The sequence below is a fragment of the Molossus molossus genome, unplaced genomic scaffold, assembly GCF_014108415.1.
Source record: "Molossus molossus isolate mMolMol1 unplaced genomic scaffold, mMolMol1.p scaffold_m16_p_7, whole genome shotgun sequence".
In the NCBI taxonomy this organism is placed as follows: Eukaryota; Metazoa; Chordata; class Mammalia; order Chiroptera; family Molossidae; genus Molossus; species Molossus molossus.
In genome coordinates this window covers 26,721,097-26,748,926 of record NW_023425401.1, presented here as the reverse complement: position 1 = coordinate 26,748,926, position 27,830 = coordinate 26,721,097, and the positions used below count along the sequence as shown (strand labels likewise).

The following is a 27,830-nucleotide window of genomic DNA, read 5'->3' as shown; positions in this document are numbered from 1 at the left end:
AAGCATTTTTAGTGGAGTAGGATAAAACCTCATCAGTGTAGGTTAATAAACTTAAAAGCAAAAAAATAGTATAATTTTTGCTTGTTTTTCTTTTTTCAAGTACCTACAGGAAAGCATTTATAAATTCTTATAACTGCAACTTCCTGAATACACATAAATGCTAACCCAAGACATCTGTATTTAAATGCAGCTTTGCCTGGTGACCTCATTAAGACAGCAACTGACACAACATTCTGTTGTCTGATTAAATAAGCACACTGAAAGTACAATTCCAAACAAATTCATTTAAGGACACGCACAAAAAAGAGCAAGTTATCTTTCCTGGCAGCACTGACACCTGATGCTTGCCTAAGTGAGTCTACATAACTGCCATTGCAGCTTCTTAAATAGCAGTAATAGGATTTAGTTTCTTCAAAACTGTACTATATTTCATGCCAAATTTAACATTCATTCTGACATGGGAAATTCCAGGAATACTGAACACAAAGCGAATGCTATTAAAGTTTAAAAATCTTTAAGGATACATACAATTATCTTCAATACTCGAAAACATTACTACTAATTCCTTTAGTAACGTAGCATTCATTTGGAACTGCTTAGTGTATAAATAAAATAAAATGTTTATGAATTAGTTGCATACCTATAACTTTGGCCACCATGGGTCTTTACATAATTTTAAACTTCTGATTTGTGCCAATGTACAAATATAGCAGTTGTCAACAGGCGGCTGAAGATGGTCAACTTTGCCCAGGGGCTTTTGGCAATATCTGGAGGCATTTTGCTTTTCAGAACCTGGGGAAGAGAGGAATGCTCTTGGCCTATAGTGAGAGAGGACATGGTTGTGCTAAATAAGCTAAAATGCACAGGACAGGCTACTATAAATTATCTGATTTGGTAACAGTGGCAAGGCTGGGAAACCATGCTCCAGAGGCCAAAATTATCCAAGAGACAAAGGAGCTTAAAATAATTGAAATGCACCCTACACCGTAGACTCAAAATTACTAGGATTCAAATATCCATGTTTGACTAACAGAACGCACTTGAGTAATTTAACTCATTCATGTCTTAGTTTTCTCAACTTTAAAAATAAATGTTATTAGATTCAAATATTTAGTTCAGTTCTTGACACGTACAATGTGTTATTTATCTTTTACACAAAATATTTACATATTAAAATCCAAAATTTTCTATGGTGTAGACTCACACACACACACACACACACCTGTATGAAAACTTGATACATAAGATACGGTCAATTCTTGATTAGCCACCATTGAAATGTTCACTCATTGGATAATTTCAGACTTGGCTATAAGGCCTGAGCCACATAACAGGTAATATCAATATACACATACATTTTCTTCAACTGAATTCCAATTCCACAGCCCATTTTGAAAAAGATAATTCTCTCACATTTTCCCCACCTTAAAATTACTACTAATATACTTCCTGGCCTTTGAAAACCTGCCAAGACTGCAGAAATTCCCAAGATCTGTTCTTGGCCACTGGCCCTGTGGTTAGCAGTGATAGACTCTGATCCAACTAAAATCCCCAGCTAGACCACAGAGACTATAGCCTTGAAAATCTTTAGCAAAGAGAATGCCACAGTAAAAATCACTGTTAACAATTGCACATGCTTCACTATCAGCCAGTAACAGAAATCCAGAAGTTTCCATTTTGCCAATGCCAAAGAGACTTAAATATTCTTCCCGATCTACCTTTGTATAATTTCCAGTTGCAGTTGTTAATTATGCTTTAGTGAAGTTATGGTCTATACACAAAATAAATGTTTTATTGAGCAACCTCAAGTCTTATTTTCATATTATACGTACATATTTTTTTTTTCCATGAAATTCCTTAAACTCTAATACTTATTTCCTATACCCTAGTTATAGAATTCAGAGCACATTTTCAGCATTAAATAGCGAGACATTATCAAGTTTCAAATATTTATTAATCAGTGTAAACCCCAATATAATACACCAACATGATTTCATAGCTTTTGGAGGGGAAATATTTCCTGGTTAAGTGGAAAATTGTGCGGATGGCTTCTGGAAGACCTTCATTCTAAGCAGCTTTATAGTGAAACATTTCACTTAGAAGTCTGGACCTTCTTTCTTCAGTTTGCTGTAATCTACATTCACCGAGTAGAACTTTGAAAAGAAAAAAGATATTTTACATTATCTATCAAATAACCCAGAGATGGTACAGAGTTTTAGAATTATTTTTATTCGCTTTCTATAGTAAAAATTAAAGACATAAATTTTTTATTAAGAATATTTAACAAGGTGAAAGTCATTCAAAGACACTAAAACTCCAGTCCTTCAATAATGGTTTTATAGGGACAATTTATTCAGTCTACCACAGAAAAGCAGTATTAGTATAATCTGTTATTGAACCCATAAAAAAAGTCTTGCTTCATAGTGAATAAGAATTCCTTCATACTTCCAATTCTTAAGTTTTTACTTTTATGTCCACTAAGTACACAGATGAATTTCTGATAGAATAGACAAATCTCTATTTTGGTTAGCCAAGTTTTATAAGTTAGATAGGAGAGATGTATAGCAACCAAGATAGCTAGTAATATGGTAATGTTTTGATGTGTGGCTTACATAACTTTCTAGACAAATACTGGCTTGCCTTGGTGGCTTTTTTCCTACTACTTTTTTAACCCAGATTGCATCAATATCAAACTGACACCTGATCATTTCTGGTACAACAACTTTTAAATAGTACTGTATTTTTGCTTTTAAATAACACTGTATATTTGGAAATTATGTAATTTCCATATATTCAATTAGACTTAATTTTAGAAATGTTACTAAAATTGCTTTTAAAAAACTAGCTTTAACACTCAATAACTTTTCTTTTTAATGGTTCATGTTGTAAACTGCTCCAGACTGAAGAAACATTAGAATTTGTACATAAGCCCAAATAAGGCTATAATTTTGAGTCTGCTCGTTCTTGTGCCAAAGAAAACTAAAAAAGTTGTGCTATAATTACTTGAAGACTGAATCAATTCCAAAACAAACAAACAAACAAACAAACAAAACCAAAACAAAATTGCAGAACCATTAACATTGTCTTCAGGGATTTTAAGCAAGAAGCTCATAAATCTGTATCCATTATTTCTTCAAGCCCTTTGCTTTAGTTCTCCAAACATACCCCAATTTTCTTTTAATCTAACTGAAAAATTCTTATTTATTTGACTTCTTAAAAAAACAACAACCCAGGTGATAAAGCTTATCCTTCAGATGCACTGACTTTCATAAAGAGAAAAGAACAAATGAGCACTAAAGCAGTATTCTTTGTTTACAGTATTCTCTTATGAAGCAACTGAACCAAAATAATGAGACTTTAAAAAAAAAGTGCTATCCCTAACAAAATATTACGGGAATATTTATAAAAGAAACTGCAGGTTATATATTAAGAAGAAAATAAACATTAGTTGGGCTCTTTTAATGGACTTCAGGCAGTAAAGGCTGTGTTTACCTTAGTTCATTATTACAACCTTACTCATTCTTACTTTATAAAAGAGACAAGTGAAAATCAAGTTGCCAAACAATGAATAAGCAGGATCAAGTCCCTATACGCATGCAGAGTGGAAAGGTCATAGCCTCTTTCTCAATTTTCTCAAAACTAAGCCGGCTTCTGATATATTTGCTTCTATTAGGTTCCATGTGCCAGTATCAAAATTCTGTTGAAGTAATTTTCAAATCTGCTTTATTTTTCAGCTTCCATGTCCCCATTCTTTTTCTCAATTTAATGGTGGCTATCCTGAAGGTCTGTGGAACAGTTGAGAAGGCACGACATATTCTTATCTTGGTTTTGGACATTTTATTCAGCTGAGAAGTGTTCCTGGCCTTTGATGTATAAATCCTATTTTAGTACTTTCTCTGGTTTGTATTAGTTAGCTTTAGGTAGATGATAAAGTGGCAACAAATAACCTCCAAATCTTAGTGGATTACAACAATGGTTTATTTTTAACTCACATTATATAACACTTACAAAGTGACAGCTCCATGTTCTCCATGTTCCAATCTTTGGATGAATGAGTAATCCTTAATGGTCAATTCTGCTCTCATGACAGATGGAAAGGAACAATGGAGGCAACCACACACTGGTTCAGTAGTGGCAGATACCACTATCCTTCACTTAGGATTTGCCAGAGCAAGTCATGTTGCCAAACCGGACATGGGTGTGCCAGAAAAACAAATTCTTTTAGGTGAAAGACAGTGAATGATAGAATAACCTAGTCTACTTCACTGTTTGGGTTTAGGAGCAGTAGTAGGCTTCACTCACTATAGGCTCACTAATTTCTAGACTGGTCCCCTTTTATTTCTTCTTGCAAATCAGTCAATTTTTTTATAAGCTCATCTCTTGGCAAATACATCCAGCAGTAATAGTCCATTAATATCCCGTTTTCTAAAATCTTTCTATAAAGCCCTTCAGGTTCATGGTCCACCTTCCAAGTACAGCAGGTGACACTTTATCAAATATTCTGCCATTATATAACTCATATTTCCAGTTTCTAACGTCAGTGCCATAGCTACTCAGAGCCCACTTTATGACATACATACTAGTATTTTGTTGTAGCAACATTCCATTTCCAAATTCACATGGCCTCACACTGGCATGTGTTATCATGTCCGAGAGCACTGGTAACTGGCTTCATTATCAGAATCACCTGGGGAGCTTTATGAACTACACAGAGCCAGAGACTCCAATATATATTCCTTGATGGAGGATCAACATCTGTTTTTTTGGTTTTCTTTTTTTAAACTTCATTGGATATGATACCATTTTCTCTAGAATGGACTTAATTTAAACAAACTTAAAAGAAAGAAAAATAAACCGCAATGCCTGTTTATCACGTTTTTGAGGCAAAATTTAACACACCGATCAGATGGCTCATTTCAGATTCGCCGATGTATTTTTGTTTGTTTCTTGTGGGGAGATCTTTTTAGAGATTTGGAAGCCAAATTATAATCTAAAGTTTGAGTAGAAAGCTTGAAATAAGCAAAAGGTGACAATTATCTTAAAAGCTGCTTTTATCATTAATGCTAGTATCCAACTCCATTATGGAGGTATATCTCCTAAGGGGTCTTAGGCACACATTAGTCAGAGTAGCTCTTCTTGAAAGTGCTTAAGTAAATTGCTATTTCTCTTTTGATGAAGCAGCATTGTATAGTGGAACATATAGGGAAATTGTATGGTATGTAAATTATGCCCTAATAAAACTGTCCTGTTTTTTGTTTTGTTTGGCATTGCAAGGGCTTGTCTTTATATACAAAAATTTTACACATAAGAAAGGTTATGTTTGGGGAATCAATAAATGGTCTCAGATTTGCAACAATATGATGGACCTTGAGGGTATTATGCTAAGTGAGACACATTAAACAGAGAAAGACAAACATTGTATGATATCACTTATATGTGAAATCTAAAAAGTTGAACTTATAAACACAGAGAGTAGAATGGCGGTTACTAAAAGGTGAAAGAAACAGAAAGATGTTTAAAAGTACAAACTTGCAATTAGTAGATAAATAAGTTCTGGAGACCTAATGCACACATAGTGATTATAGTTAACTGTATTATAAATTTCAAAGTTGCTAAGAAATTAGATCTTAATTGTTCCAACCCAAGAAAAGAAATAATTATGTGATGTGATGAAAGCATTAGTTAATGCTACTGTAATCATATTGCAATATATCAATGTATCAAACCAACACATATAAACTTACACAACATTATATGTCAATTATATCTCAAAAAAATAAATAAATGGTTTCAGTCCATGAACCACTCTTCAGAAAAGATGTGAAAAAGTTTATCTAGAAGGTCCATGGTAAAATTTCAGTTCCAACTGACTTTCATTTCTTCCTACTAATCTTCACATGAAATATTTCAACCACACCAACAAAAAAGAACAGCCAATGAAAACATCCATTAGATTAGTGATACTCAAAGCATAGTCCCTGGACCAGCAGTGTCAGCATCACCTGAAACCTTGTTAGAAATGAAAATTCTCATTCTCCACAAGAGATCAGCTGAATCAGAATCTCTGGGGGTGGAGCTAAAAAAATCTGTTTTCACAAACTCTCCAGATGACACCTATGTACACTGAAGTTTGAGAAAAACTACCTGGACTAAAAGCTATGAAAACAGTAAATAGGAGCTATATTCTCTCTCTTTTTTTCCTTCATCAAATCAGTAGAATTGAGACATTATCTTAATTTCATATCCAGAGTCTAGTCTGTGAATAAAATCCTTAACAAAAAATACTTATTAGAAAAATGTACCATTTTAATTTCACAGAATAATCTAGAAGCTCTTCAAAGTTCTTTATAATGAAATTTTACTTGTACATCCAATTTAAAATAAAAACTGTTCCATGACAAAATGTATTAAAACACACTTTCCAGCAATTCTTAAACAATTCTATAGCTTACCTTGTATTGCTCATTGGGACCCAGTTTGTTCCAGGGTTCTGGGTTCTTTCTGTCCCAACTAAAATAAAACATTATACTTGTTATAGCAATAAAAACTATTTAGAATAGTTTTGTACTTCTTAAAAAGCTAATGTTTTGAATAGATCAATCTTTTATTATTAGGTGAAATACGATTTTGTTTTCATTATAAAGCTGAGAGATTGAATGTATAATAAGCAATTCCATGTGATCGATTAGTACCAAGGTAAACACAGAGCTTCATGGGGCAGCTGTCCTTGTCCCTATTCTTGGCACAGAAAACTTCAAACCTGGCTGTTACTAAAGTTTTCTGCTTCATCAATGAAGTGATATATAGAAACGTGCACAGAATGACAATGAATCAATCTTTTCTCCTTGCTTATTGTTTTCCAACTTTAAAAAACAACACCCCAAAAATCATCCATATGTTATTGTGGAAAAGCAGGCAAAAAAATTTTACAGTACCAGCAACCCTGATTATTTTATAAAAACAATTATCTCAATTTTTACAAGATTACAAGATAGATATTAGCAGTTCTATTCTACTGATGAGAAAATGGGATTCAGAAATTTAGATAATCTCATGAACTAGGAAAAGCAAATGACAATGACAGAACTTGGATCTGAACTTGCTGTACGACTACAAAACTCAAGTTCTTTCTATTACTTGATGCTGCCTCCCCAGAAAGACTGTGGCTCCAAAACCAGCTTGATGAATCATCAAAGTTACAAACGTTTTTAAGTACTTACCAGACATCTGGATTGAACAATGCCAGGCGTGTAACATACAACATTGCCCCAGTACCTCCGGCTCCAATAAATACAAAGAGGGGGATCAACTAGAATCAAACACAAAACCCAAGAATTAATAGTTATCTTCAAGTACCCAGACACTGATGATGGGAAGGCTACAGTAGTTTCTACTCATTGATTCCCAAGTTTCAAACTGCTATTTTTCAATTCTGTCTTAAAATGTTAAATGGTCACTTTGGCTCAGCGTTTGAGCGTCGGCCAGCGGGCCAGAGAGTCCGGGGTTCGGTTCCCACTAAGGGCATGTACCTCGGTTGCAGTTTGTCATGCGGGTTGCAGTTTGTCATGCGGGTGGCAACCCCTCCATATGTCCCTTTCACGTCGATGTTTCTCTCTCTCTCACTCCCACTCTATCTGAAGAAAATATGGAAAAATGTCCTCGAGTGAGGATTAAAAAAAAAAAAAGTTAAAAAGGGTAGACGTTACATTGAAGTAATATTTTAAAAAACTGTATTCAAATAAGTGGAAATTCCAACGAATGTGAGGATGATATTGGCTTACTGTGGAAAAATTATCCAAAATTTAAAATTTCCAATAAAACATATCATCTACTTTACCTTTTTAACATTTATGCATCATTACCAATACATTCCCCAGCTTCCTTTATTTTGAAGCTTGAAAAACAAGCTCTTGGCAAATTACTTAAGCTTCTCTCGACATATACGTTACAAAAAACACACAAACTGTGTGGAATAAAAAGCCCGAATGAGTAAACATAAACACACTTGATACACGTATTAGTTTTGGGCAGAACCTCTGAAAACACACTGCTACCAATGCTTAATGCGTCGACAGGTGCATTTAGGGTACAGATTACCGGCTGCGTAATTGAGTTTTTAAACCAAGATACATTGACGTAATGGGGGGATGGGGGGGGGGGAGAGACGAGGGATTCAGAGGAACTTCACTGCAGTTATATTCTGCGCTATCAAACTCCCCCAAAATGTCAAGGCAGCAAGACGAACTGAGGATTCCAAGACCACAGACCCTCACGTTTGCCACAAGGCCTGGTGGTGCAATCCAGTGTATACAAGATCCTTAACAGACAGCACCAAAAAATGGGTAACCTAAGCTTTCCTCGTCGTAATCCACACCGCGCACAACCATCCCTCTTCGCCCGAGCAACCTGAAAGAAGGCGCGGCCACGTTATTCCAACAGTCACTAGTTTCTTTTCCTCCAACGTCTCCCTCACCTTGAGCCGGCCAGCCCAGAGCCCACAATGCACGGCGTGGAAGGTCAGAGCTCAAGGACCTGGAGCGACCAGCAGGACAGGACAAATTAGGCCAGGTCCAGCCTCGAGGAAGGAGCGGTAAGAGGCTGTGCAGGAGGAAGCTCCCAGGGGACTGAGGCAGCCGCAGTCCGACACTGGGTGGGCCACTGGGAAAGGGGTCACGAACTTACGCTTGGATGCTTCTTGGCCTGGCTGAGGATCTGGCGGAGCATGGTTGCGGCAGAGGGCCCGGAAGCAGAGGAAAACAAACCTGCACAGCCGGTACGCAGGTAGTCAGCTCACCGAGGATCAGCGGACGTCCAAAGTCACTCAGGACCTCCTACCTGAAGGACCCCTGGCTCGGAGGGCACCCTGCGGCAGGAGGGCCCGGATGCGGCTGTCCATCATGATGCCTGCTTCCTTCAGCGCCTCAGGCGTCTGCCCTAACCTGACCAGACCTTCAGGGGTGCACTCCAAGGGCAATATTCTTATTCCTGTGCAATGCTTATTTCCCATGGGCAATATTTTTCCCGCCAAATCTGGAACATTGGTATTGAATAGGCAGGCACTTTCTCGGGAGGCCACGCGTTGAGAGACGGGGGCGGGCGGGCGGTCGGACAGGCGCGCGCTCCACCAGCCGGGTCCTCTGGCCAGGCGCCTGCCAGCCGGGTCCGCGCGCCCAGGCGCTGGGGACGCGCGTGCCGGTTGCGCGCCGGGCGGCCGGCCGGCCGCTGAGGGAGCAGAGCGGCGCCTGGAGCAGCTGAGCGCCCGGCGTTTGGAGGGCAGGTCGAGTCTCTTGCGGCTTAGGTCAGCGACTGCGGTTTCAGAAGACTGCAGCTGCTTCCTGTCTTTGACTGTCGCTTATGCGCCGAGGTTTAAAAGTGTAAATGCTTTAAAGATGGCAATACTTCTGTGGGTATCCCTAGACCTTCAGGCCCTGGACCTCAATTAATGTTCAACGCCACAAAGACCTTTGCGACCTTGCCCTCTCGCTGAGCTCAAAGGTGTCTTCTTAAAATGTGTTTTCAATGATCGTGTCCCTACACGTCTTTTCTAATACCCCAGTACAGTTTTCATTTATCTCTCTCTCTCTCTCTTTTTTTAACCCCAAACCTTCCATGGGTCAGATTTTAGGAGGTGCTAGGGATCATCTGATTTTAAAGCATTAATGCTCACACAAGCAATTGGGTCTGAGAAGAGGAGGAAAAGGCTCCTCCGGAAAAGTAACGTGAGCCCTGGAGGAGTAGACGATAACCGACCGAAACGGAGGATGCAGGTGTGCAGAACAGAGGTTATAGGTGATAGGATCTGAATCTACAGAGGGCTTTTGAGGAGGTGAGGGAGGTCTGGGACGGCTGGAAGTCGGAAAGGGAGAGCAGCAAGGTGGAGACCAGATGTGCTGGGCCAGTGACCACTTACACATCGTGGGTTTTGTGCTGAGACAATTAGGAAGTTAAGCAAAACAAGATAACTGTGGTTTCGAATGATTGTTATGTCTATGAAGAGAGGATTAAAGGAGATGAGCATGAAGGGGGAGGGACTGGGTAATGAGCCATTGCAATAGTCCACGTGTGAGATAATGGTAGCTTGGACTAGAATAGGGAATGTGATGATGAAGACAAGATTCCAGAGATATTTAAGAGGTAGCACCCACAGGACTTGGTGACGAGAGAGAGAAGTGAGAGAGGAGTCTAGGATACTTGGTTCAGAAATTCAGTGTTAACCATCTGTATTGATGTAATGCCAATTATTGGGATAAGAACAATAGAGAATGATGGATATGTATGTAAAATTCAAGCGCATTTCTGTAGGGCAGAAGAACGATCTGGACTGGAAGAATGTACAGGGTGTCCCCAAAAATGTATGCGGGGTATCTGTAGATTCTATTACACTTTGAAAATGAAATGGATTTTAATAAACACTGGCTTTATAATCATACTTTTTTGTGTATGCATTTTGTGGGACACCCTATATTTAGGACTCCATTTATTGGTGAGAATTGAAGCCACGTGACTGAATGAGTTTGTTTAGGGAGAGAAGGTAGAGTGACGAGAGACAAGGACATAGAGAGCTGAGAAATTCCAACATGCAATGCTTGGAAGAGGAAATAATGGCCAGCGAGGTAGGGAAAAAAAAGATAAATGGTTATTATCAAGATGATGTATCATGAAGCTTAAGAAGATTGGTGTCTTTTTCATTCATTCAATAAATATTTATTAAGTATCTACTCTGCACCAGACACTGTTCGACTAGGTATATATCAGGGAATGAGAAAACAGTTCTGCCCTAATGGAGCTTCCATGCTGGCTGGAAAGACAAACTATAAACAAGATAATTTTCAATAGTTATAAACCAATAAAGTAGAATGAATAGAGAGAAAGACATGGGGGAGTGGAGGAAAGAAAGTTATTTTAATGAGAATAGACAAGGAAAGTCCATCTGAGGAGGTCATATTTGAGCTGAAGCCTAAATGGAAGGAAGGAGGTAATCTGGTGAAGATCTGGGGAAAGAATATTTCAATTGTCAGGAGAAATGGTTTTGAAGTTAAAGAAAAAAAAGGCTCAAGGAGGCCACTGTAGCTGATCCATAACAGAGAAGATGAGAAAAAAATGAAATCAGAGATTATAAAGGCCTCTCTGACATTGTCCTTATAGACTATGATAAGGAGTATGGCTATGTTAAAATAAAAATAAACACAAAAATCATGGAAAATATTTAGAAATGAATATAGAAACCTAAGAGCAGTAAGTGTAGGTAGGGTTTCAGCAAAATAATTAGAAAGGGGAAGACCTCTCCTTAGCAATATTTTGTTTTTAATGAAAACAGTTCATAATAAAATAAGGAATACCACTGCTAATAAGAAAGTAAAATCCAGTGGCTTACTTTTTTGTCATTGACCTAGTTTCTAATGTAACAATAATATAGGCAGTCAAGTGATGCCTTTGGAAATGTTAACAAAGCAGGGTTACAGAGTATAAATTTCATTAAATATTAACCAAAATGTCAAATTGTAAAAATTTAAATTTTTCACATTGAAGTTAGGTTAAAGAGTCTGTGACCTATATTTTAAGCAGGAATTGAAAAAGTACAAGTGACAGTCTAGAAAAAAAAAGCCATAGTAGAGGTTACATATTATAAAAATAAATTTTAGACTTGAAAGTAGAACTGGTATTGTGGTAGACTGTATTATACCTGCTGCCTCACCCTAGACAGGGATATCACTTATTTGCCTCATTAATGTCAAGCTTCATAAGGTGATTTGTTTTATTAGCAAATGAGATCTGAAAAGAAATGTGTGATGCAGAAGTAGAAGCTCTAAGAGTCAAAGGGTGCTATATTCTCTCTTTTCTCTCTGCCACAAGATCAGTAATGTTCTAGATGGAAATTTGGGTGTCAGGATGGAAACTACCTGGAGTAGACATTGCTGACCTGCAGTGGGCATGCATTGAGAATGAGAAATAAATCTATATTGTTACAAGTCACCAGATTTGAGAGTAGTCAATTACTGCAGCATAACCTAGCCTACTCTGTCTAATAAAGAATTTGGCGCTGAAAATGTGATGGCAGTTTATAATAAAAATCCTAAAATATGTGGTATTTGATTCCTAGCAACGGGTGACAAGGTAACAGAGACTAGAAGGATGGCAATCTGTTTATGCAGTGCTGAAACATTTGGTGAAACAGTTCTCAATTAATTGGAAGACAGTCAGTGTTACTGATGAACTCCTAGCTTTCAGTGAATGGCAGACAAAGGGTATGTTAGCAACATGTGTCAGGTATTATTAGCAACAGTTGACAAAAGATATGGACTCAAAATAATTTGTCAGTTTGCAAGCTGTAATGAGAATAGAGCATCTAATAATTTGTAGACATGCTTAGTTGGAAGATGAAACTGATTCTCATCTCCAGCTGTATAAGATAAAAGTGAGAAGGTGTTTGGCTGAAAAGGTCAATTCAAACATCAAGTTAATGACCCATTCAAGAATGTAGCCATCATACCTTTGTTGAAACATCTCAGTAAGTTAAGGTGTCTCAGTAAATTCTCTCGACTGAATAATTTGAAAGTCAAAAACAGATAAAGGTGTAGCTCTCTCACCAAAGTTTGATAGGATCAAAGTGACAAGTCTAGAGAAAGAAAAAAAGAGGTGTCTCTAAAAAGAATTGCGAGTATGGCCTGTGATGGATGGAGTTTGCTTCAAGAGAAGTAGACCAATTACTGCTAAAAGAAACATCAGCCTTGGAATAATGAGTCAGTGACTGTTTGAGATGCGTAATGACACTTGGACTCTCTAATCTTCTGAAGATGAGAAATAGGTTGAGAGATGTGATCTTCTTCCAAGGAGGTCCTGTTCTATAATATCCTTTTATTCTATAATTGCCTTAGATTGAATCTAAGGCAATACTTCCCAGAGAGGGAGACAGGAACCACAGGGAAGAGTGGACTAGAACAAATCCCCAGATAGTAAAATCAGAGTCTAATCAAAGAATATTCCACACCTTCAGTCAATAGCAACACCTGTCTTGTAAGATTTCAGGTCCAGTGTATGCCTCCCATTCTTTCTCTTTCTGAATAGGATCATTCATTGTGGTTATCCAATCCCTGTTCTGCCATTGTATTTTGCATGTTGTGAGGCAAATAACTTGACTTTGTTACTTCACAGGTCTCCAGATCAAGAGGAAACATACCCAGAACAAACACAGAGACTACAGCATCACTCAGAGATCGTAGGCTTTGAGCTGGCATTAATGATAATATGGGACTTTTAGGTTATCTCTGTTGGTGAGGAGGGTGAGTATATTTTGATACAGGAAAGGAGAACAATTGAAATGATTGCAATCAGAAAGGCAGACTGTGGTAGATTGTCTTTTTGTTCATAAATATGTAATGTCTTACTGGGAAAAGATTATATTTGTATTTCCCTGTTTATACCAAGCTTAGCCAGATGACTTGATTTGAGCAAGAAGGGTACAAAAGTAAAAGTACTAATAATACAGAAAAAAAGAAGAGTGTGGGGCCTGCAAAAAACTTAATGAAGACTGTGGTCTTTGCAGAATGATCAGACCAAAAAAAAAAAGAGGGAAATTTGCATTCCATATAGATGAAATACCTTAAATTAAGCAGCAGAAATGAAAGGCCAGTGTAAGTTCATAGTGTGTAGAAGGAATTGAGATGCGGTTCGTCTGATTAGGGTTTAGGTTGCATACGAAGTTATAGGAAATGAAATGGAAAAAGTTAACCCAGATTTTAAAGAATTTTATTTCTTTACATTTTATTTTGGGGGAATGACATTGTTTTTTGTTTTTTTTTTCTTTCTTAAATTGTTTTAATTGAATTATATTTTAAAGAATTTTAGATTTAGAACTATTCTTTAGGCAGCAAAGACTCATAAAAATTGTGCCTATTAATGAGATAAAACAAACGCAGGGCACAATATCTTAATAAATGAATTGCAGCTGTTTTTTATCCTCCCACTCTGAGACTTATGCTCTCTAGATTTCTTGTTCCTTTCTTGATTTAATTTTGTGGACAATTTCAAAATATAAAAAGAAAGTATAAATATTAGTTGTCCAAATTAAATGTAATTGTACAGTGAATAGCTCTAAAAAAGTCTAGGCAAGTGTATCAATAGGATCCCCCAAAATGATTTCTCTTGCATAGTTTCTCTGAATATTAAAGCATAGAAAATTCTGGAAGGTATAGTGATTTTGTACTGTTATTAATGTGTGATAGTAAAAAAAGCTTCTTTAGAGAGGAATAATTTGAAAAGTTAGCCATGGAATATAATTATATTAATGCAAATTGAAAGCAGAATCTTATATTTTTTACTCTGTTTGCATTTAGGCATTTAATTATTTTTCTAGCAGGTAAATTGACAACTGGAGTTGTTTTTCTGATAATACAAATACAAATTATACCTTCAGTTGTTAATAAAGATTCTGCAGCTATCCTTAATCTAAAAACAAATATGTTCTTCCATTAGTATCATGGTTACACAGCACAAACTGTATTTAATTATAAAATTTCTATTAGAAAAATGAAAACATATTTGGTCTGTGAAAGTTTACCTCCACTATTAAAAATCTCAAAGCTTCATATACTTTCATCATTTTAAATAAGTACCTGAAGCACTTTATGTGCAAAATTCAATGAATACTAAAAAGTAAAGAAACTCTAGCAGTTTGAAATAAGTGGTACTTCTTATCACTGGAACCTTATGGTTAAATAATATTTTAGAATAACTGTATTTACAGTTTTTAGAATATTAAACCATACCTCTAACTCATCAGGTTATAGCTTTTTTTTAGAAGTTCTGTGTTTTATTACTCTTCTATGTTGCCACTTATTATCTCTCTGCAAGACATATTGGGGAGTTTGTCTACAAAGAATGTGTAAGAAGGAAAGTGTAAGGAGAGAAGAAAGTCAATGTTTAAACCCTAGAAAACAGGAACAAAATGAGGACCAGACCAGGAGGGAAGAGTCAGAATAGAAAAGTTAGAATAAGTCAGAAATGTAGGAAGATATGTCAGTCAGGGTTCAATCAGAGAGACAGAACTTCAAGGATATATACATACATAATAAAGGATTTATTATAAGGAATTGACCATATGCAATTGTGGAGCAGTGTTTCTTATTGCAGCCTGCTGTCCTCAGGGGAGGCAGTTGGGCAGAGAAGAGGGACATGAATTGCAGAAGCAAAGACACATTAGAACTTGTGAGAATGAGTGGAACCCATGAGGAAAGAAAGATCCTGTTGCCTCCAAACTCAAATTCAATGCGGTAGGTGTCCTGCAGAAGACATGAGAACCATTTGTCACAGAACTAGACATAAACCTAATCAAGGAATATGGAAACTAGAGTAATTTGGCAAGTACAAAGAGGCACCCCAGAGAATCTCACTCATTCCAGACATATTCCTCCTTACCCCCATTGAGTTGTATCCTAATTTTCCCTTGCTAATCAAAATCAATCATGCAAGCTAATACAGTAACCCCTCTTGTTTGCCTGTTTGTTGATTGACATGAGGAGCCCAAAGTGACCAGGTGGCAGTCTCAGCTTCGAATGTAATGGAATCATTACCCTATCTCCTGATAGAAGCATTTTTCCCTTGAAACAGACGTCTAGACCAGCACAGCCATGCTGCAGAGAAGGTAAGTCAAAATTTTGTTAGCAGATCACTAGGGAAAATACTAAGAAGAGCCAATCCTTTATTATCTTTCTCTACTGTCCTTCAGGGTCAATCCATAGTGAGACTGCAGTGCTACAACTGTCTACTTTGGTATATTGATAGTATTTCATACAGAGCCATCTGTAAACCAGGCTCAAATATATATATATATATACACATATATATACATATGTATATATATATATCAAATATATATATATGTATATATATATTATTTATTTATTTTTTTATCCTCACTCGAGGACGTTTTTCCTTTTTTTGTTCAGGTAGAGTGGGAGGGGGAGAGAGGAACAGAGAAAGAGAGAAACGTCGACGTGAAAGGAACACATCGAGTGGTTGCCACCCGCACAACCGACCAGGGCCGGGGACAAACTGCAACCGAGGTACGTGCCCTTAGTGGGAACCGAACCCGGGTCTCTCAGGACCGCAGGCCAACGCTCTAACCGCTGAGCCAAACCTGCCAGGGCTCAAATATATATTTTTAATGTTTTTGTTGATTTTAGAGAGAGAGACCGGGAGATGGAGGGAGAGAAACAACAATGAGCAGTGAACATCGATTGGCTGCCTCCTGCACGCCCCCTACTGGGGATTTAGCCCACAACCCAGGTATGTGCCCTGACTGGGAATTGAATCAGTGACTCTCAGTCCAGGGGATGATGCTCAACCAACAGCTACACGCACCAGGGCTCAAATATTTATTCCTCAGTTAACTGGTCATAGGGAATGCTCCATGTAACCATAGTGCAGGTTGAGAGGGAAGGAGGCATCGACATGGGCATCTGTGATACTTGTTCATGCAGCTTATCTATGCCTTCAGGAGTGCTCAGACCCATCTGGTTTCCTTTTCAGATTACTGCTGTGCATATTCAGTCTTCTGACTGTGTTAGATATGACCCAGTTCGTGATAGATAACTCAGGTAACAAGTAGTAATTTGCTTCAAGCACTAATAGATCTGCTAGGTTATACACCTCAGTTGAAGGGCAATTTTCCTGGCATGCCAGACTGGTTGCAGGGCCCTGCCCCAAACTAGCAGCTTTTCAGTTTGCTAAGTAGGTCAGAGTAGCACACCCAGATGAGGTAAATGTTGCCTCCCAAATCCAGAGGCCTATATATTATTATGCATCTTTGTGATCAGAGGAGCCAGATATAGTCCTTCACTCTGAAAGGGTTATCTTGACAAGTCTCAGACAACTTGAACCCTAGAAATATCACTAAGGTGATAGAAACCTGATTTTTGGGTCAGATTTAGTTCCTACCATAATTGTCTACAATTATGTTACCAATATGTCAAGAATACGTATTACTTCTGTCTTACTAGGTCCAATCAACATGATACCATCAATGTAATTGACCATTATGATTTTCTGTGGAATTAAGTGATGATCAAGGACCCTTCAGGAGGGCTCCACAGTTAATATATCCCTGAGGTATGACAGTCAAAGTATGTTACTAGTCAACAGAAAGCAAACTACTTTTGATGGTCTTTCATAACAGCTGTAGATATAAAAGCATTCACCAGCTCAAGTTTAAGGTGCCCTCAGATTTGGCTTCTGATGAGAACCTTCTTCTTGGATTGCAGGTGGAAGCCTTGTTACTGTGTCCTCATATGGTTTTCTCTCTTCTTATAAGGACACTAATCAAGTAATAGGGACTCTACCCTCATGATCTCATCTAAACCTAATTACCTCTGAAAGGCCCCATATTCAAATACTGTCACATTGGGGATTAGGGCTTCAATATATGAATTTTTGCAAGACACAAACATTCATTTCATAACATTTATCAAACCTTCAAGGTATAGATGATTCCTATGCTATTAAATTTGCCCCATAACATTGAAAAAAGAGTCTTCCAAATTCGCATTGCAAAGCAAGTATTAACCTCATAAATAAAACTTGACACAAATAGTCCACTTATGTTTTCTTTAATCCCAACCAGATTAATGACAGCAGTTTATCAAATAAATATCAGATTCCTCAAAATGTAGGGCCCTAGTAAAATGTTGATTTAAAATTACTTGATTTAAAACTGTTCACAGACTTTCACTCTAGATTACTCAGACAATGCAGACTATGTTTTTCTGTTCAAAGACAATGAAGAGTGTAGAGGGTGAATAGTGTCTACTGAAAATCTGTGAACACCTGGAACCTCAGAATCTGACCTTGTTTGGAAACAGGGTCTTTGCAGAAGTAACTGGTTGAGATAATGTCATATTAGATTAGGGTTGGCTCTAAATCCAATGATTGGTATCCGTATAAGAAGAAGAGTGGACAGATAGACAAAGAAACACTCAAGGAAGGAGGTCATGTGAAAGACCCAGAGATTGGAGTTAAACTACCAAAAGCCCAGGAACACCAGGAGTCACCAGGAACTGGAAGGGGCAGGGAAAGATTTTCCCCTAGAGCCTTTGGAGGAAATGTGCCCTGTTGATACCTTGCTTTCATATTTCTGACCTCCAGAACTGTGAGAAAATAAATTCCTATTGTTTTAAGTCATGCAATTTAGTACTTTTTATGGCAGTCCTTGAAAGCTAATAGATTTTGGTGCCAGAAATGAGGTGCTGCTGTAAAAAAATATCTAAAAATGGGGAAATGTCTTTGGAATTGGGCAATGGGTAGAGGTTGGGAGAATTTTGAAGCACTAGATAGAAAAGTTGAGATTGCCTTGAAGAGACAATTGCTAGATATCTGGACATCAAAGGCAGTTCTGGTGAGAGTTCAGATGGAAGTGAGGAGCATCATCTTAGAGAATACATAAATTGCTATGAGCAGAATATTGATAGAAGCATGAACATTAAAGGTGCTTCTGGTGAGGTCTCAGAAAGCAATGAGGAACGTGTCTTTGGACACTGGAGGAAAGGTGATCTTTGTTATAAGTGACAGAGAACTTGGCTGAATTGTGTTCTATTATTGAACATAATGTGGAACTTGTAAATGATAATTTTGGATATTAGCTGAGGAGATTTCCAAGTGAAGTATTGAAGGGAGAAAGAGCCTTGTTTCTCCTGGCTACATACAGTAAAATGCAAGAGGAAAGAGATTAAAGTAAAGAAGGGATTATTACTCCATGGACTCATTCATAGAGCAGCTTCCCACCTGTTTCCCTGCAACTGGGCTTCCATACTTGGTGCCCCCTTCCCTGCCATGTGTGATCATGCACCAAGGCCTTTGAGGGGTCACCACTGAGGTTTCCACCAGCCCCCAACCAAGAGCATGACAGTGGTCCCCTCCAATGGCTTGCTAGTGGCTATTCAAGTTTACTGCCAGCACCGCCTGCATTCCACTTCTAGTAATAGCTCTTCTGAAAGTGCTGACTGAACCCTGGCCAGTTTGGCTCAGCGGTTAGAGTGTCGGCCTACGGTCTGGAGAGACCCGGGTTCGGTTCCGGCTAAGGGCACGTACTTCGGTTGCAGTTTGTCCCTGGCCCTGGTTGGTCGTGCAGGTGGCAGCCACTCGATGTGTCCCTTCACATCGATGTTTCTCTCTTTCTCTCTCCCTTCCTCTCTCTCCCTCCCACTCTATTGTACAAAAAATGGAAAAATATCCTCGGGTCAGGATAAAAAAAAAAAAAAAGTGCTGACTGAATACCCTGGGGAAACCATCCTGCACCACTCTGGTCTCTCCAAGACCTAATTGGGTGAGCTTCTACTTGGGGAAGTCTACTCTGCTGTTCATGGCCACAGTGTTGGAGTCCCCAGAGCACTTGGAATTTCCTTCAGCCTCCAGCTGCATGACCACCTCTGACCTGGCTCAGGAAGCCATCAGGAAGCAGCTTGGCAGCCAGCCCAGCAAAGCCAATGCCAGACTCCCATCTTGAGTGGCCACCACCAGCCACCAGACTTCCAGAAGTGCTAGGCTCTTTTGAGCCCTTCCCTGCTACCTTTCTCCCACCTTTCCTACTCTCCTCCCTACCCCATCCCATAGACTAGGCAGGCTACAGCAAGCAGAAGCAGATGGTTTTTGTTTGTTTTTTATCCTCACCCAAGGACATTTTTGCATTTATCTTCATATAGAGTGGGAGGGAGAGAGGGAGGAAGAGAGAGAGAAACATCGATGTGAGAGAGACACATTGACCGGTTACCACCCACATGACCCCAGCTGGGGTGGGGACAGACTGCAATCAAGGTACATGCCCATAGCAGGAACTGAACCCGGTGTCTCTGGTCCGCAGGCTGATGCTCCAACTGCTGAGCCAAACCAGCCAGGGCTAGATGGTTTATTTATTTATTATTTTTTATTTATTTATTTATTTTTTATCCTCACCGGAGGACATTTTTCCATCTTTTGTTCAGGTAGAGTGGAAGGGAGAGAGAGGAACAGAGAGAGAGAGAGAGAAACATCGACGTGAAAGGAACACATCGAGTGGCTGCCACCCACACGACCAACCAGGGCCGGGGACAAACTGCAACCGAGGTACATGCCCTTAGGGGGAACCGAACTGGGTCTCTCAGGACCGCAGGCTGACGCTCTAACCGCTGAGCCAAACCGGCCAGGGCTATTTATTATTTTTTAAATATCAAAACAGCAAAGCACCAAAAAGGAAATTTACTATCCAAGCCATACCCGAGACTTTCTGACACCCTGTAACCGTGTGCCTTTCACTGAGTGGAAAATAAACGACAAGCACCCAGCCAAAGAAAAGGAACTGTGAAACAAAATGGAGATAGTCCAAGACACATAGAAAATAAGAGTGTAATATTCATGTATCTATATATATATGTATACATATATATACATATTCATATATATATAAATATATGTGAAGTTGAAGTTCTGGAGAAGAGTAGAAAACTAGAGTAGTGATTTTCAACTGGTGTGCCAAAATAATTTTTATTTTAAAAAAAAATTATTTATTTTCTATTGTTGAAAGTATTATAGATGTCCCCCTTTCACAAGAATTTTTAAAGCATGTAATATCTGACTATTTAGCCAGGGCACTGATCTCTTTTCTCTTAGACTGTCAATTTAAAAAGTGACTGCACTTTGAAGATCTGTTTGACTTTTTCTACTAGAGTTGACTATTTGAATACTAAATGACCAAGTATTTCACTTGGTGATATAATAAATTAGAATTTGGTGTTTGCCCTGGCTGGTGTAGCTCAGTTGGTTGGAGCAGCATCCTGGGAACTGAAGAGTCCTGGGTTTGATTCCTGGTCAGGGCGTATGCCCAGGTTGTCGGCCAGGTCCCCAGTGGGGTGCGTGCAGGAGGCAGTCAATCAATGTTCTCTCATTGATGTTTTTATCTCTCTCCCACTCCGTCCCTCTCTCTCAAAAACAAGAAAAGAAAAAAAGAATGTCATCGGAATTTCCTCAATACTAGCATATATAAGTCTGGCATCATTAATTGTAATTTATGTCCAGTTTTGTAAGCAGGTCCATAGTTCAAAATATTTTACAGTTGTTCTTGTACCTTTTATTTCAGTGGTTTTCATGTTTTGGTAAGTATAAATGGGAAAAGGAAGATTTGGGAAACCAGAAACAGAAAGGAGTCTAGGCAATAGAGAAGTATCCTCCTTTATCTTTTCCTATTTATGATCCAGCTGGTACTCTAACTTATTTTTACAACTAGAATGTAAACTTTTGGAGGGCAGAAACCTATTTTAGGAAATATGTGCTTATATACACCAAGAGACACAAACAAGAATACACATAGAATCATTACTTATAATACCTTAAACTGGAAAGAGCCAAAATGTTGACTAAGGGTAAATGAGTAAATAAATTGTGGTACATTCAAGCATGTGTCTCCACAATGCAAATGAACTACAACTACACACACAACATAGATTATCCTCAGGAAAAAAAAAGATTAATCAGAGACAAACAAAACAACATATACAGTATGAATTCATTCATATAAAATTTTAAAATAGTGTTAGACTCAAAGTAATGACTATCTTTATAGGCACCAAGGGAGTATTAATTGAGGGGGCTCAAGAAAGGCTAACTGTGTCTTGTCATGGATGGTATTTATAAGGGCGTTTACTTCTTGATGATCCTTTGATCTAAATATTTACTTATTTTTCATTTTTCTTTGTTATATTTGCCAATGAAAATTATTTGAAAACTAAGTTGAATAGATTTAGAACAGTGTTAGGAAGTTTGCTTATGATTTATCACTTAAAGATCTGATGAGTTCAAAAGAACAGAAGGCATCATTTATACATTTGTGTTTATTTGAAAGCTTTTCCACCTTTTGAGTTGATGACATGAAACATCCTACCTCTAACTAACCTTATTTGTCGGTCTTACATGTAATGTAAACTTTATGATGTTGCTCCACTAATGCTGTCTTTGCCCATCTGCTTTGCTTTCTTGGGACTTGCCCCTTGTGAGACTCAGCCTCTAAGACTGCTATTCATAAGCATTGAAACAAGGTAAAATACCTTGGCTTGTCTAAGAGATCTGCCTAGTAAATTGCTATTATAGCAACTATTGAGGTACTCACCTCTCACTTTTGTTTTTTTTCTCCATGCAGCACAAATTCCAATCACATTTTACAGTACCATATTAATTTAAAGACAAGCTATATCACAATGTAGATAAACCATGAAAACACTATGTTAGCAAAAAGAAGCCAGACACATGAGACCACACATTTTTTATTCTATTTATATTAAATGTCTAGAGTAGACAAACCCAGAGAGACAGAAAGTAGATTAGTGATTATCAAAGGCTAGAAATCGGGAAAATGAGGAGTTACTGCTAATGGGAATGGGGTTTCTTTCTGGGGTGATGTAAATGTTCCAAAATCAAATAGTGGTGATGGTTAAATTTTTAAATATGCTAAAACCACTAAATTTAAAACATGAAAGGGTAAGTTTTAAGTTATATGAATTATATCTTAATAAAACTGTTATAAAAACTCAGCCCTGAGTTAAGTACATTTAAAAAAAAGTTACTCTTGTTATGTCTAGAGAGATGACTGACTGGCTAGAGCACAAAGATAAGATGAAAATATATTTTCATGATACTCATTTGTACAATATATAGCTATGAAAGCTTAATTGCTTAACCTAAATTTTTTCAATATTATTCTTTGCTATATGATAGAAAAGTTTTGACTTATGTAATAATAGAATAGATTCTTACTGCCTAAATCCTTGAAGAAAATTCTGTAGTCAGTATATTTTACATAACTTGAGAAGGGTGATTACCAGTAAATCCTTTATTAAAAACATTGAAAAGACTGAAGCTCCCAGCCATCCAAAGTTGCAATTAGGAATTCTAATTTAAACCTGATTCCTATTCCTTTGTAGATATTCTGTCTTTTCTCTACGTGAACATATAAGATTCTCTTGAAGTTCATAAATTGCAGCACAACCTTTTCTTCATCAATATTGTTTTCTCTTAAATATCTTTGAAAATATTAATTACAGGGAAATCTAATGACCCATGGACTTTCTGCAAAAGATGTCCTTTAGGGATCATAAATGACAGATGTTTGGAGCTGCTGCCTCTACCCCTGCTCAGTATTTCTTATTTACATCTTAATGTTCTATCAAATGCTTGTTACCAAAGGCTTGCCATTAACACTCACCTTATTCCAGGTGCTTATATGTGATAATATAAGTAACTCTTTTACCATTGTATGCCTTCAACTACTATCTTATTTTCCACTGGTAATAAAATTATCACTGTCTTTTGACCAATACCAAGTCAAATAATAATTCTTAAATTTCTATTGTTGAGGTTTTATTTATTTAATGAACACCTTTCTGTACCAAATGTTGTATCAGAAAAGATATTAGTAGAGGAAATAGAAACCACTGTAGGTAATTTATACTGAGAAATTTGGTGCATACAAAATCATTTGAAAGGCTAGTGGAGTGAAAACCGATACAATGAGACTTTTAGTTTCAAGTTCATACAATGTAGCTGTGATCTAGACGTCAGAAAACCAGTGTAGTTATTGCTGCTGACCTTTTCCAGAACTGCTTCTCCATCATGACCTTATATCTTTGAAGGTAGAAGCTAGAAGGGAGATTCTATTAAGAGAAGGTCTTTGTCTCCCTTTCACCTTCTAAATCTCATTATGTATATATCTGAATCATATAATTGTTTTAAAGGTTTTAAAAAATTTAGGTTCTCTGATGTTGTTAGTTTTACTTAAATATTTAATGATTCTCAGTTGCCTTATGTCTATAAACACAGATAGTGTGGTATTGGCAGCCAGAATGTATATTCCTTGCCTAAATAAGAAGCCCTATTCACCCAGAAGATATGAATGCACATTCTGTTTATAGATATACTTGTTCTAATGGTTGTAGTGGGTGGGAAGAGAAGATTCAGGGTATAGGGAGGATGCACATGAGTAGGCTCCCTTTGTGGTTTATGAGTAGTTTGTATACTGGATCTTTCTATTTCTTGTGGCAGTTGATAGTCACTGAGCTCACTCTTTCTTTCCCCTATAAATGTGGTACCCATTCTGGTAATTTCTGGAGTCAGACTTCCTACGTAGTAGAACTGAACTTGAAGTTGTATTCTGGGGAGAAACACTGTTTTCAGTTCCTCTGAAAACAGGATTGCTAAGTGGCTTTTTTCCTTGTAATGAATTATCCACCCTGTTGTCCCAGTCAGCCCTTCTCACAGGCCTCATTATCTCTCATTTGAGTATTATATGGAGAGTTTACTGTGAGACTTATTCAATAACTCCTCTCTGTCACTTGGATAAGATTATTGGCTTCTTAGTCTTGTGCATTTTGTTGGCAATCTGAGCCCACCTCTATAACTGTCAAAATTCTTCAGTAGCCCTCAAAAGTTTGCTGGTGGCATTTCTATCAGGTTTATGGCAGTACTATGGTTTTATGGCTGTATTTCTATTTATATATTTGTGACTTCAGTGAAATTTGGGGAGGGTAGAAAGGCAATTCAGATGTTCAATTACCCTTCATGAACTGGACCTATTATCCTTAGACTTATAATAAATTGATTTGCATTTTCTTGCATGCTTAAAAAATTAATCAGGAACTACATCTTCTCCCTCACACCAGGTAAGACTATTCAGTTTTTGTTTTCATTTCTTTTATTTTACTTTCCCCAAACACCCCATCTTTTTACCTCAAAACCTCTTGGATTTGGTTTCAGTCATAAAAATAATTTACTAAGTAGGTTTTGAAATTTGGAATGGAAGTTTCTACAGCATAATAGAAAGGTTTGAGGGGGCACATAGCAGGGATAGTTTGGGTCAGATGACTAGAGGTTTGGAAAGATTGGAAGGTTACATTTTTAGCAGTGATGAGGAAAACAGCAAGATGAGGCTGCAATATAATTGGTACAAGAGCACTGGCTGGTGTGGCTCAGTTGGTTGGAGCTTTGTTCTATGCACCAGAAGGTCTTGGGTTCAATTCCCAGTCAGGGCACATACCTAGGTAGTGGGCTCATCCTTGGTGTGGGTGAATAAAGGATGCAACCCATCGATGTTTTTCTCTCACATTGATATTTCCCTCTCTTCCCCCTTCTCTCTCTTCCTTTCCCTCTCCCTGAAATCAATAAACATATCCTTGAGTGAGGATTAAAAAAATAATAATAGGTACAAGTACATTATGGAGCCATGTCCTGAGGGCATTAGAGGTAGTCCACAGTCCAGCTTTTAAGGAATCTGACTAATCATACCATCTTGGAGCTGGGCATTTGCACATGCCCTCTCCTTAGTCTGGAATACCTTTGTCTCCTTTCCTTCCTTCCCCAGGCCAGTTCAGATACTTTATGTCTGGATCTAAATATAACTTTCTCCAGAAAGCCTTCCCTGAATGCCTTCTCTCCTGTATACATGTATACTTTCTCTCTGGTAATGCTTTTCACAATATACAGCAACTGTTTATTGATGGGTTTGTATCCTCACTTATATCCTAGGCTCTGGAAAAGGAAAAGACAACAACTGTCCTGCAGAAAGTCCAGCCTCTCTATAATCATCCCACAGATTGTACCACATTGTGGGGCTAGGGGGTTGGAAGATGGACTTTTTTAACCTTGTGTTAAGCACTCTCAACCTTGTGTTAATGCATTCTCAGAATCCTAGCCCAGGGGGATATTTGGCCTGCCCAGATGTATTGGGTGCTTTATTTGCATGTGAATAAGGGTTTGTTATCTTTGGGCAAGAGACAAAGTTAGGGTGTATGTTTGCACTAATGCCATCTCAAGGAAATAATTTACTTAAATCCACTTGTGACCTGGGTGTATGAATCTGCAAATAAATGGGACTGCATCCAGAGAACTGGAGCATTTTCTTGCTACCTTGCAAAGCTCCTCCTCACTCCAAGCCACAAGTGCTTGTAGTTTTATTGTGTTGCACCGATCCCGGCAGGCTGAGAGACACACCACATAAATATTTACTATTTTTCAAATTTAATGGTATATAATATAATTCCAGTTTATAAAAGCATTAAACATGTTTCTTTAAAGAGTAAGCTCCACTACTGCATTGTTTTGATACCTACATATTTAATTTGCAGTCTTTCATAACACTGTATTTCCTTGTTACAAACACTGCCACATTATTAATGCATACTTGTAGAATAAACAAATGAATTGAATCAACTTCATGCAAATCTTTCTCTATCCTTAATATATTAACATTTAAAAAAGTATTAATACTGCTCAGATTCTAACATTTTAATGTTGCTTTTAAAAGTAGCTAAGCATGCCCAGCCACTGTGGCTCAGTGATTGAGCATTGAACCATGCACCAAGAGGTTTCTGGTTCAATTCCTGGTCAGGGCACATGCCCAGGTTGTGGGCCCCATCCCCAGTGGGGGCATGCAGGAGGTGGCTAATTGATGTTCTCTCTCATCAATGTTTCTATCTCTCTCTCCTTCTCCCTTTCTCTCTCTCTAAAATCAATAAAGGAAAAAAAAGTAGCTAACCTGTATGTGAATTAAGCATGGCATTTATAACTGTTGAAGGTGTAGACCCCTAAGAAAGAAGATACCCACAGAAAAGGATTCCTGGTAGCTGAGCTCAAATTTAAATGCAGAGCCAAGCAGCCTGTATTTATTTATTTATTTATTTATTTATTATTTTTTCTTTATTGATTTTACAGAGAGAGGAAATGAGAGGAAAGAGATATAGAAACATCAATGAGAGAACGATTGGCCACTTCCTGCATACCCCCCACTGGGGATCAGGCCCACAACCTGGGCATGTGTCCTGACCAGGAATCAAACTGGCTACCTCTTGGTGCATGGGTTGATGCTCAACCACTGAGCAACACTAGCTGGACCAAGCAGCCACTTTTAAATAGGGGCCTCTTATGCAAACCATACTTCAGAGCGAAGCCTATACTGAACTGCCTGCCTCCATTGTGTTCCTGCCAGATGAGCCAGCCCTTGTAAAAAAGTTCCTAAAATAGTATTTTAATCAATAGTACTGAGGTTTTCCCTAACCAATCATCCAATTAGAGCTGTACAGTTATATCCTCATCAGAATCTTCACTGATTAATCAGAGAAGCTTCATTTTGACCAATCAGGACAGTGCTTTTTGAACCAATCAAACTGTGAGGATTTGGAGTCCTCATTTGCAAAAGTCCCATGGGTGGAGACCTCTGTCTCTATGTCAACTCTCCTCGCACTGAGAAAATGCACTTTCCAAAGGAGACTGAAAACTGTGTTTCTCTGGCTGGAGCTGAAACACCAAAGATATTCTGAAGACATCTGGCTAGAGCAGAGGGAAGCCGACCAGGAGCAGAGCAGTCTAGCCAGAGATGGGCTTAGTCCCAGGCACTGCCTCCCAGCCATGCTGTGCTGCTTCATAATTGAGCTGCACACTAGTGAGCTGTTCTGTATCACAATTAAGCTGTTTGCACTGAGTACAATTTCTTTCTTTACTGCACCCCAAACTGGGGATCCCTGTTGGCGTTGAATAGGTGCCAACATCCATTGAAAGAAGACTGCCATGTCTGGTTGTACATACTGTCCTCATGTTTTTATAGGTTTAAAAATTCATTTTAATAAATAAATTATCTAAGTGGATGCAAGGTACTAGTTCACATTCATGTGAACACACATCATGACTTAATGCACATTATACTTCTGAGAGGGAATATTTCCCCTAGGCGTATTATCTTTCTCTTAGCATTACTGTGTATATTTTATCAAATTTTTTTTCTTTATTGACTTTTAGAGAGAGAGGAAGGGAGAGGAGGGAAAGATAGA

At 38.0% G+C, this 27,830-nt stretch overlaps 2 protein-coding genes across 2 annotated transcripts in view; one reads left to right on the top strand and one right to left on the bottom strand.

Moving 5' to 3' along the window:
• Positions 1-1,937: 1,937 nt before the first annotated feature.
• NDUFA4 (NDUFA4 mitochondrial complex associated) lies at positions 1,938-8,835 on the bottom strand. The gene is made up of 4 exons (XM_036247517.1): positions 8,683-8,835; positions 7,221-7,309; positions 6,453-6,510; positions 1,938-2,153 (listed from the first exon to the last, which is right to left on the bottom strand). The coding sequence occupies exons 1-4, from the start codon at positions 8,722-8,724 to the stop codon at positions 2,097-2,099; spliced, it is 246 nt and encodes an 81-aa protein (XP_036103410.1). The 5' UTR covers positions 8,725-8,835; the 3' UTR covers positions 1,938-2,096.
• Positions 8,836-9,280: 445 nt separating this feature from the next.
• The window catches only part of PHF14 (PHD finger protein 14), a 178,650-nt gene continuing 160,100 nt past the window's right edge, over positions 9,281-27,830 (top strand). The window contains exons 1-5 of the mRNA XM_036246815.1: positions 9,281-9,298; positions 9,619-9,767; positions 13,153-13,280; positions 15,516-15,640; positions 24,646-24,671. Of these exons, the coding sequence (XP_036102708.1) occupies positions 15,627-15,640; positions 24,646-24,671 (40 nt within the window). The 5' untranslated portion in view covers positions 9,281-9,298; positions 9,619-9,767; positions 13,153-13,280; positions 15,516-15,626. The remainder of the gene's footprint in view (positions 9,299-9,618; positions 9,768-13,152; positions 13,281-15,515; positions 15,641-24,645; positions 24,672-27,830) is intronic.